General features: G+C 36.5%; 1 protein-coding gene across 4 annotated transcripts in view; it reads left to right on the top strand.

The window, feature by feature from the left end:
• The window catches only part of ADK (adenosine kinase), a 486162-nt gene that overhangs the window by 31293 nt on the left and 442742 nt on the right, over positions 1-12127 (top strand). For all 4 annotated transcript variants that reach the window (XM_030862678.2, XM_030862682.3, XM_060286438.2 and 1 more), the window contains one exon: positions 10237-10311. In XM_030862678.2, the coding sequence (XP_030718538.1) occupies positions 10237-10311 (75 nt within the window). The remainder of the gene's footprint in view (positions 1-10236; positions 10312-12127) is intronic.

The raw sequence follows: 12127 nt of genomic DNA, 5'->3' as shown, positions 1-12127 counted from the left end.
TGCTGAACCTTTTGTTTCTCTTAAACAGATAATAGCAATACCTATACTACAGAGTTATTGTGAGGATTTAAAGGCAATAACATACATAAAAATGCTTTATAAGCTGCAAATTGCTATGTGTTAGTCATTAGTATGTCTCACATGTGCTCCTGAAAGTTGAATTTTAAATTAATGATTTTATCTTGTTTAGGGAACCTTGCTATTTAATAGCACAATCTTTTAGAAGTGTTCTTACTGTAATGGGGAGCAGGGAAATAATAGTTGGACATATATGTGTCTTTGAGGTTTTCTGGGAGGGAGGGGCAGGAGTTTCAGCATATTTGTATGCTGAAAAGAATGATCCAGTAGAAAGTGAAAAAACAGATGATGCTGGACAGAGGGAAGAGATTATTTCCTTGAGTTTGCAAGAAGGCATGCCAGTATGCACAGGCTTAAATGGAAGGACTGGCCTTACATAGCCTAAGGGACACAAATATTTTCCTAGTTTGTTTACTTAAAAAAAAAAATACCAACAGTATAATTCATATATAGTAAAATCACAGATCCTAAGTTCACTGTATTTTGGGGAAAAAAAAAGTATTTGTGTAAAACACCACCCAGACCAACTTACAAGACATGTTCATCTCCTAGAAAGTTCTTTCCTGTCTCTTCTTTTTTTAAAAGTATGTATTTATTTATTTTGGCTGCACCCGGTCTTAGTTGCTGCATGTGGGCTTCTTAGTTGGAGCATGCCGACTTCTTAGTTGCTACATGCGAACTCTTAGTTGCCAGCATGCATGTGGGATCTAGTTCCCTGACCAGGGATTGAACCCGGGCCCCCTGCATTGGGAACCCGGAGTCTTACCCACTGGACCACCAGGGAAGTCCCTTCTGCCTCTTTTCAGTCAGTCTCATTCCCTGCACCATCCAGGCAACCATTTTCTGGCTTCTATTAGTAGAGATTAGTTTTGTATATTCTATAACTTCATATAAATGGAATCATACGGTAAGTACTATTTGTGTCTGATTATTTTATCTGATTACTGTTGTTCAGTAACAATGTTGATATTCATCCATTTTGATGTGTGTGTTAATAGTTTGTTCCTTTTCACTGCTGAGTAAGATTCCATTATATGGATATAGCAACAATTCTGTTGATGGACTTTGGCTTGTTTTCAGGGTTTGATTATTGTAAATGAAGCTGCCATGAACATTCGTGTGGACGTGGGTAAATGCCCAGGTGTGGAATTGCTGTGTTCTAGGGTAGATGTATGTTTAACTTCAGAAACCACCAAACTGTTTTCTAAAATAGAAAACAAAATACTTTAAACATTCAGTGTTATAAGAGTTCCAGTTAATCCACTTTCTTGACAGTGTTTGGCATTTTTGATTTTAGCCATTCTGATGGATGTGTAGTTACATTTCATTGTAGTTTTAGTTCATTGATTGCTAATAATGTGATTATAGACCATTTGCTTATCTTTTCTTTAGAACTGCCAGTTCAGGTCTTACCCATATTTGTAAATATAAGTTGTCTTTTTGTTGCTGATTTGTAATTCTTTCGATACTTCAGATATAAGTTATTTGTTAGATATTACAAACAAACATACGTACCTTCCTATGTAGCAAATAAGCAAAAAAGACATGTCTTTTCATTTTCGTAACAGTGTCTTTTGGGAGCAGAAGTTTTAAAATTTGAAATTGAATTCATTGATTTATTTTGTTTATTACCTTTTGGGTTCTTAGAAATCTTTCCTTCTTCTTATGTTTTCTTCTGGAAGCCTTGTAGTTTCAACCTTCACATTTAGGTCTAAGATCCATCTTAAGCTGATTTTTTGCTATGGTGTAAGGGTTTCCTCAAAAGGATTTTCAGTCAATAGATTAGATAGATGTAGGACTTTTCCTGGACTCACTGTTCTCATCTGTTGACCTATTTGTATATTGTTACACCAATACCGCACTTTCTTAATTATTGTAGCTTTGTAAGCTTGGTGCTGTTTCTTTAAATTTTTGATAGAATTTAGCAGTGAAGCCAACTGGGCCTGGAATATTTTTTGGATGAAGGGGTGAAAGGTTTTAAATTACAAATTTTGATTTCTTATTAAAGAAATGATAAATGAGTATTCAGATTTAACATTTTTTCCTGTGTCAGTTTTGGTAAGCTGCATTTTTAAAGAAATTTATTCAGAATTGTTGGATTGTTAAAAAAGATGTTCATAGTATACTATTACTGCCTGTAGGAACTGTTTTATGTTCCCTTTTTCATTCCTGGTATTAGTACTCCTCCCATGCCTTTTTTTTTTTTTTTTAACTTTTTGGGATCAGTCTTGTTAGGGGTTTATCAAATGTATTAATCTTTTCAAAAGCCCAGATTTGGGTTTTGTTGAACTTCTATTTTGGTAATAGTTTTCTATTTCATTCATTCATTCATTTATTTAATCTATTTGGTTTATTTTTGCTGTCATATTTTTATTTTCTTCTGCTCTTTGGGATTTAATTTACTCTTTTTCCATTTTGTTTTGAGTTAGAAGTTTAGACCATTGATTTTAAACCTTTCTTGTTTTCTAACATGTGCATTTCATATATAAAATGTTCCCCTCTCAGTACTTTTTTAACTAAGTAGTTGTGGTGCACGGGCTTAGCTGCTTTGTGGCATGTGGGATCTTCCTGGACCAGGGCTTGAACCTGTGCTCCCTGTGTTGGCAGGTGGATTCTTAACCATTGCGCCACCAGGGAAGCCCTACATGTGTTTTTAAAGTCTTTAATTTCACTCAGCAATATTTTGAGGCTTTCAGTGTAGTTGTTTTACACATCGTTTATTCAGTAAATGAATATTGCAGTTGTTGGGTGTATTGTTCTATAAATACCAATTAGTTTCATTGTTTTATTTACTTAATTATTAACTAATTATTATTAATTATTAAATTGTGATATAATTCACATGCCATAAAATGTACCATTTAAAACTGTACAGCTCAGTGGTTTTTAGGATATTCACAGGGTTTTACCTCCATCACTACTATCTAATTTCAGAACTTTTCCATCATCCCCAAATGAAGCCTCATACCTGTTAGTAGTTACTCTCCATTTCCCCTGCCCATCCCCTGGTAACCACTAATCTACATTGTCTCTTTGAATTTGCCATATTCTGGACATTTCATAAGTGGAATCATATATTTGGGCTTTTGTGCCTGGCTTCCTTCACTGAGTACAATGTTTTCAAAGTTCATCTATGTTGTTACATGTATCAGTATTTCATTCCTTGTTATGGCTGAATAATATTCCATTGTATGTATAGACCACATTCTGTTTATCCATCAGTTGATGGATATTTTTATTTCCACTTTTTGGCTGTTATGAATAATGCTGCTATAAACATTCATGTCCAAGTTTTTGTGATGTCACATGTTTTTTTTTTTTTTGCGGTACGCGGGCCTCTCACTGTTGTGGCCTCTCCCGTTGCGGAGCACAGGCTCTGGATGCGCAGGCTCAGCGGCCATGGCTCACGGGCCCAGCCGCTCCGCGGCATCTTCCCGGACCGGGGCACGAATCCGTGTACTCTGCATTGGCAGGCGGACTCTCAACCACTGTGCCACCAGGGAAGCCCTGTCACATGTTTTAATTTCTCCTGAGTATATACTTAGGAGTGGAATTGCTGGGTCATATGGTAACTTTATGTTTATTTTTTTGAAGAATTGCCAAACTTTTTTGTCAAGCTGGCAGCATCATTTTATGTCTCCACCAGCAATGTGGATTCCAATTTTTCTGCGTTCTTGCCAATACTTGTTTTTGTCTAGCAGTATCTGCCGAGAGGCTGTATGTGCTTGATGAGGCATACCTTCAGTGCCCAGCCAGGCTTACAATGCTGCCATAGCCTCTATTTCCTGCTTGTGCAGAGCCTCATGCTCAGAGATGATTGCTTAGTACCTTTTCAGGTCTTTCTTGAGCATGCCCACAGGCCAGGGCACATGTATAATACATGGTCTCCTAGATTCTCAGGAATATTCAGAACTTTTCAAAACCCCTTATGGATATCTTTTCCTTTTTACTTTTCCTTTTAAGTTTTTTTGGTTAGCTGCTTGTTTGTCCCAACTGCTTCAGATGGCTGGGGTGTTAAACAATTGCAGCCAATTGTTTTTGACAAATGCCCCGGGGGAAAAGGCTGTTAGTACTGGGGAAACTCTGAGTCAGGTCAAATAATGAGAAATCTTGGAGTAGGAGTTTTTCGGGTAACTGCCAGTAAGCTCAAATAATAGCACTTTTCTGAAAATGGGGCTTTGAAAGAGCTCCAGTTCTGTTCCAGCTCATCCAGTGGCTGGTAGGCCCCTGGTTTCCACTGTGTTTGGGGGCTGTTGCTTTTAAGGCTGCCTTGGAGCTGGTTAGGGGGGATGGGAATAGGGCAAGTTAAAATGCCACAAAGCTTGCTGTTTTTACTGAGATTCAGCCTTTTTTTTCCCCTTGAATAAATGCTCCTCAGGTGTTGCAAGCCTTTGGTTAATACGTGGAGTTCTGAAAGTGTTGATTTTGACTTTTTTTGCTAGTGTTCTTGTTGCTTTTACGGAAGAGAGGATTTTTGGAGGCCTTTATTCTGCCATTCCTGATGTTATCACCCTAATTGTTTCTTAAACATTTAAAAATATTCTTACTTTTTCTTTCTTTTAAAATACTTTACAAGGTTTTTTTTTTTTTTTTTTGATTTTGAAAGACTCGCAAGAAGTTGCAAAAAGAGTACAGAGAGTTCCTATGCACTCTTCACCCAACTTCCCCCAATGATAAAACTTATAAAACCACAGTATCTTAGCAAAACCAGGAAATTGATGTTGGTATAGTACTATTAAGTTGACTATAGATGTTATTAGAATGTCACCAGTCTTTGCATACACTGCCTTTTATTGACATGGTGGTGGTGTGTAGTTCCTCGAAATTTTATCATGTCCAGATTCCAGATTAACACAATTAGGGTATTAAACTATTCTGTCACCACAAAGAAACTCCTTTGTGTTATCCCTATATGGTCACACGCTCCCCCCCAGCCTTAACAGTTGGCAACTCTTGATCCGTTCTCAGTCAATGTAATTTTGTCATTTTGAGAGTGGTATATAAATAGAATTTTACAGTACGTAACACATAGATAAGGCTTTTATTTTCACTCACTATAGTGCCTTTGAGATCCATCCAAGTTGTATCATAGTTCATTCCTTTTTAATGCTGAATATTAGTCCATTGTATGGGTGTACCACAGTTTCTTTACCTAGTTACCTATTGAAGGACATTTGGGTTGTTTCCAATTGTTTACTATTACCAGTAAAGCTGTTATGAACATTTGTGTACACATTTCTGTGTAAACTTAAGTTTTCATTTCTCTAGGATAAATATCCAGTAGTGTGATTCCCTAACTTATTTTTGTGTTGTCTGTTTTACTAACTACTAAAAGAGGGGTGTTACAATTAACTAAGACTGTGAATTTGTCTATTTCTTGTGTTTCTCTCAGGTTTTTTTTTTTAAGTATTTTGAAGGCATTTATTTTGTTTCTTGGTGAATTGACCTGCTTTTTTTTTTTTTTTTTTTTTTTTTTTTTGCCTCTCACTGTTGTGGCCTCTCCCGCTGTGGAGCACAGGCTCTGGACGCGCAGGCTCAGCGGCCATGGTTCACGGGCCCAGCCACTCCGTGGCATGTGGGATCTTCCCAGACCGGGGCAAGAACCCGTGTCCCCAGCATCGGCAGGCCGACTCTCAACCACTGCGCTACCAGGGAAGCCCTGACCTGCTTATTTTTATGAAATCATTTTATATCTGGTGATGTCTGCCTTGTTTGATATTAATATAGCCACTGTAGGTTTTTTATGATTAGTATTTGCATGGTATGTCTTTTTATCCAAGCTTTTTGTTTTTAAATTCTCTCTGTCTTTATATTTAAAGTGTATCTATAGTAAATGGCGTTTTTTTTTAATCCAGTGTGACAGTCTTTATTTTTCAATTGCAGTGTTTATCCATTTACATTTAGTGTGACTACTAATATGGTTGGGTTTAAGTATACCATCTTTTGTTTTCCATTTATCCTATGTGTTATTATGTCTTTCCTGCTTTTTTTTCCTAAATTGACTATATTTTAATTTTTCATTTTATGTTGTCTATTGGGTTTTTTAGCTATACCTTGTTGTGTTGCCATTTGGTGATTGCATTAGGAAGTGCAATATTCATTTTTAACTTACCACAACCTATTTTGTTGTTGTTGTTGTTGTTGCTTTCTTTTTGGCCATGCTGTGCAGCTTGTGGGATCTCAGTTCCCTGACCAGGGATTGAACCCGGGCCACGGCAGTGAAGGCCTGGAATCCTCGCCACTAGGCCATCAGGGAACTCTATTACAACCTATTTTGAATTAGTGTTCTATTATTTGACCTTTGACGTAATAAGTACCTTTAAAATTTAACCTTACTCTAGACCCAGTCCTGATCTATGGGAGCCTGAGATAAGCAGCAGTCTGTTGATAGAAGTTAGAACCTGGAATCGAAAAATCCCTCAAGGCCCTTGTGATTATCATATGCCAGCTATTGAGAATACAAATGTAATTAAGGTTAAAAAAAAAAAAAAACTTTACCTTTTATGTTGAGATAAATTGATTGAGATAAAGTACAGAGCAACCCTTAAAATTGATTAAAAGTTCATCAAGGAACTTAACAGAATCTAGGGAGGAGGAATGAGTAAAACTAGGAGGTGGGCAGCAGTGCCTTAGTTTATAGGAGCTATCATTCACATTGTGAACTGCACCCTTTGGAGTTGTCCAGGGGACAGCCTGTACACTTTTACATGGGAATCCTTAGGTACGAGTTGGGCAGAAAAGATTTTCTAAGAGAGCTGGCATACGAGAAATTTTAAAAAGGTGAATGGGCGTTTGCTAGGCACAGAAGTATAGGGGAAGGACCTTACAGTCAGTCTTTTTCAGGGCACAGTGAGGTATTATGATTGGAAAATGGATTGTATGTGTTAGAATGGTGAGAGATAAAGTTAGAGAGGCACTGTATTTCAGTGATTGTAATAATGCACATTTCTTCACATTTTAACATCTCTCAGATGCATTTATGCCTTGCAATCTCCATGGGAAGTTGGAATCTTATGATTCATGGCATCTCAGATTTGATGAAATATTGTAGGTTCCAGCTAGACTCAATGTCCTTTATGTTTTGTATTTTATCCTCTACATAGTTGTAAGGGGAATAACTTTTAAGTGGAAAAATATCATTATTTGTTTAAATAATATAATTCGGTGATATTGTACAGGATTTATTGTGGCTAAAAAAATAGCAGCAGTGTAGGAATTTAGGCAAGGTCTGTAGAGGACCTAGTTAAAGGCAGCGCCAGTCGGGTGTTGTGGGGTTCCTGGTAGATGAACTGTTGGAACAAACCAGGAAGATGCAGTTACTACTAAGAATGGTGCTTATTGATGGAGAGAGAGGAATCACATATAAAGTTGAGTTTTCTGAATTTAAAAAGGGGATGATTGCTGTAACAGTTAAGGACACTCATCAATAGTGTTTATTCTGGCACCAGATGTAAGTAAATATTTTTGATGACCAGAGGGCTAATCAATATCAATATATCAATAAACAAGACAAAGTTTTCTCAGGATCTTTTACGTAATATCTACGTCAGTGTGTAGTATTTGTAGGTTGTCTAACAAAATAATAATTATAGTATAGGTTTATGTTGGATGGAGCCTGAATTATGAGACACTTCAAAATTACTGACCAAAAAAAAAAAAAGAAAGAAAGAAAAAGTCATTCAGAATCTTTCATCCTAGCATCCATTCCAGGAAAAAGACATTGCTAACATTTGGAACAAAACAATAATCCTAGTATGGGTTAGTCATAGTTTTTGGCCATAGACCAGCCCCCATCTTGTTCACATCTAATAGGACAAGTTCAAAGTAAATGCTTACTTAAATAGTATCTTCATTGTTTAAGAAGGGTGATACAGTATTTACTGGCGTGGACACTAGTTTGTATTTAGGAAACTAGCCATTTTGAAGAATTAGTGTTTTTAACAAAGTTAATTTGTCATACTAGAATGAAATCATATAATAGTTTCTCATTTACGTACACTGATGGAGAGGAAAACGACGTGAGTAGTTTAAACTTATTTGCTTTTGGAAATAATTGTATAGTTTTTACTTAACTTACTGTTTGAAGACACCTTTTATCTGCTGTTTTAAATTTTATTGTCCCCACCTCTTACCTTAGCCACTGTTGCTGCAACAGGTTCCACACAGGCTCCGGACAATTCCAACTTGACAGCATCTCTCATCAAGTACACATGCTCTGTACTTCTTGCAGTGAGGAACAGTAGTCAGTGTATAAGTTCTTCCTCTTTTGTCCTTTACACGCGGAGCTCTGAATCACATTTTACATATTCTTCTCCATAAGCAAAGGTTTTGTTGGACAAATAAGTTTAGGAATGAGTTTAAACATGGTTATTGTGATTCAGTGTGCTCATTTTCCCCCATAATTCTTTGTAGAAACCATAGGCCCAGAGAGGTTGAATTAATTTGGTAATATTATTTTTAATAAATTTTCAAATAGAGTGTTATGAACTATTTTGAGAATGCAGGAGATGTGCAAAGGACTGACTTCTTAAAAAGAAGTATCACAGTTACATTCCTTAAAACCAAGAGGGGGGCTTCCCTGGTGGCGCAGTCGTTGAGAGTCCGCCTGCCGATGCAGGGTACACGGGTTCGTGCCCTGGTCTGGAGGATCCTACGTGCCGCGGAGCGGCTAGGCCCGTGAACCATGGCTGCTGGGCCTGCACATCTGGAGCCTGTGCTCCGCAACGGGAGAGGCTACAACAGTGAGAGGCCCACGTACCGCAAAAAAAAAAAAAAAACCAAAAAAACAAAAAAACCTAGAGGGGACCAGTTGGGGGTGGAGAGACTGACATGGGGACAGGAGGATATTTTTTTGTGATGATGGAAATGTTTCATATTTTGATTTTGGTGGTGGTTACATTACTGTATATATTGAACTGAACACTTAAAAAGCGTGAATAAAAAGAAACAACCAAGCAGCTCCCCTGTGCTTTTTTAAAGAAAAATAAACAAGTTCTAAGAGTTTTTATTGTTTGACTAATAATACAGAAATCAGGCAGAGAAGTCCCTAATGAGATGATGGTCACGTTTTACTGTATCTGCCTGTTGATACTTCATTTTCTAAGCACTTATTTTCTTTTTATATTAGACTTTTATTTTGATTACAGATGTCCGTGTGAATAAATAAATGCCTTGTCTTTTATGCCTCCCCCATCATTTTTCTTTAAATAGAAAAAGGGACAAATTTCTCCTAATTGCATATTCAGCCATAGTTGCCCAATCTGTGATTTTAATAAGAGACTGTAATTCAGTCTTCTAAATCATTTTACACTATAATTGTAGGCTATACCTCGTTCTCCTAAAGAAACTTTTGGGTATCAGTCCTATTGATATTACTGATAACCTCCAAATGGTGAGGAGGGTAACTGGTATGGAGGCAACTGGAAGAGAGCTTGAGCAAACTAGATACCAATGGGAAATTGCACAGAGGCAAATTTTATTGCATAAACTAGAAGAATGGCTCTCATTGAGGCTGACCCAGCTATGGCCTCTGGTCCATTTCTTGCTGTCAGTTGGTATCAGTTGTGGTGGAATTCTATCTTTCCCTCAGTTTTGAGCCGTATTGTAATCAGTTATGGAAAACAGACTCCCTCAAAGTCTGTTAAATGTAATTGAAAATTACACTATGATACCCATTGTGAAGGTCCCACCCCAGTCATTCAGTTTTTGAAGGGTAAGGCTGTTGCCTGGATTCCTCCAGGACTTGCTGTATGCTCCCTAATAAACTTTGATTAGATCAGTATTTTACTATCTAGAGAGTTAAATATCTATCATGTTTGTTGAGTATAAAACTTTATTGTGATAGACCTTAAAAAAATTGAATTTAATTAGCTTTAGTCATTAGCTGTTAAATATTGTGGAAAAAAATCACATGATCTGGTTTCTTCTTTTGTTATGTTTTATTTCATCCAATTTAAAAGTCATTCTCTTTTCTAAATGGCTTTGTGCTTCCTCTAAAATGTCGTCCTACATGTAATAGGCAAATCAGAGGTTTAATAAACTAGTATGTTAAGTTTATTTCCAAGGTAAAGTGAAGATATTTATTTTTATATTTGTGCATTTTACACATCACCTTACTTTCAGAAGTATTTCTAACTTGTATTTTGTGTTTTTTTTTAGTGAAAATATTCTCTTTGGAATGGGAAATCCTCTTCTTGACATCACTGCTGTGGTGGATAAGGATTTCCTTGATAAGTAAGTATTAAGCTCTTCATATGTACTATGTGAAACTTACATCTAAAGAAAAACTGAAAATTTTAGAATTGAATTTACTGTTTAACATCTTCAATTGGAGGAAAATTCAGGAAATTTAAATCTGATAATAGCAAGTGCACCATTATTATTTATTGAGTAATTGACTGCAGTTTTCCCTGGGAAAACTTAGGTACATTTGTTCATTCCTGTTGCTACTTTCACTTGAAATTTATTTTTTTATTCTTTGCAAGGAAGAAGTATGTGAATAACCTAATGATTTAATTTCCACATTTTAAAATTACTGTCAGTGAACTAAATCTATAGTGGTACCATAACATATGGGAGAAGGAATAGGATTAGAGAGGGCAAGAAGAATATGTAGGACTTAATTCAGACACCGTGAATCTCCACTGTTTCCCCCTAATAATAACTTTTGATGTTAATTTAGCTGAGAAATCATTTTGTTTATTTATCTGTCTGTGATGATTTGGTGCAAGGAAAAAAAAGTACTAAAAAAAAAAAAAAGTACTAAAAAATATTTAATAATGAGAAATTAAGATCCCCTTCCCCTTGAACACCCCAAGTTCTATGCCCAGGGACAACCACTTTTAAAAAAATATTATTGAGGTAAAATTTACTTAAAATTAAATCATAATTTTAACTATTTTAGAGTGTATGATTCAATGACTGCTAGGACATTTGCAGTGTTGTACAACCGTCACCACTATCTAACTCCAGGACATTTCATCACCCCCAAAAGAAACACATAGCCATTTAAGTGGTCATTTCAGTATTCCCACCTGCCCTCCCCACCTCTCCCCAATCTCCTGGGAGCTACCAGTGTGTTTTCTGTCTCCATGGATTTGCCTGTTCTGGATATTTTATTTCATATAAGTGGAGACATACAATATGTGGCCTTTTGTGTCTGGCTTATTTTACTTAACATGATGTTTTTCAGTGCTCTTCCATGTGTCATCAAAACTTATTATTAGGGGGCAGTAGTGGAGATACATGGTGTTTGAATGGTGGATGGATGTTTGAATGGATACATGGTGTCCTACATATTCTTCCTGCCCTCTCTAATCCATGTTGTAGCATGTATCAGTACTTCATTCCTTTTAAGGCAGAATAATATTCCATTGTTTGTATATACCACAGTTCGTTTATGCATTCATCAGTTGGTGGAGCCATCGGTTGATGGGCACTTGGATTGTTTCGGTTTTTAGCTATTATGAAGAAGGATGCTGTGAACGTTCATGTACAAGTTTTTGCATGGGTATATATTTTCATTTCTTTTGGGTATATGTATTGGAGTGGAATTGCTAAGTCAGATGGTAATTCTGTGTTTAGCTTTTTAAAGAAGCATATCCTTACCAAAACGTGGTCTTTTTTCCCTTTTTAAAATTATAGCCATCCTGGGACTTCCCTGGTGGTCCAGTGGTTAAGACTCTGTGCTTTCATTGCAGGGGTCATGGGTTCGATCCCTGGTTGGGGAACTAAGATCCCACATGCTGCGTGGCATGGCCAGAAAAAAAAAAAGGAGAAAAAATAAAATTATAGCCATCCTAGTGGGTGTAAAGTAATATTGTGGTTTTGATTTACATTTTTCTAATTATTAATGATGCTGAGCATCTTTTCATGTGCTTATTGGCCATTTGTATATCTTTGGAAAAATGTGTATTGAAGTTCTTCACCCATTTTTTAATTTGTTTTTTGTTGTGGTTGTAAGAATTCTTTATATATTCTTTTTTTTTTTTTTTTTTTTTGCGGTACGCAGGCCTCTCACTGTTGTGGCCTCTCCTGCTGCGGAGCACAG

This window comes from Globicephala melas, chromosome 16 (assembly GCF_963455315.2).
Source record: "Globicephala melas chromosome 16, mGloMel1.2, whole genome shotgun sequence".
Classification (NCBI taxonomy): Eukaryota; Metazoa; Chordata; class Mammalia; order Artiodactyla; family Delphinidae; genus Globicephala; species Globicephala melas.
The sequence above is the reverse complement of the archived record's forward strand: the minus strand, read 5'-3'. Positions and strand labels throughout refer to the sequence as shown.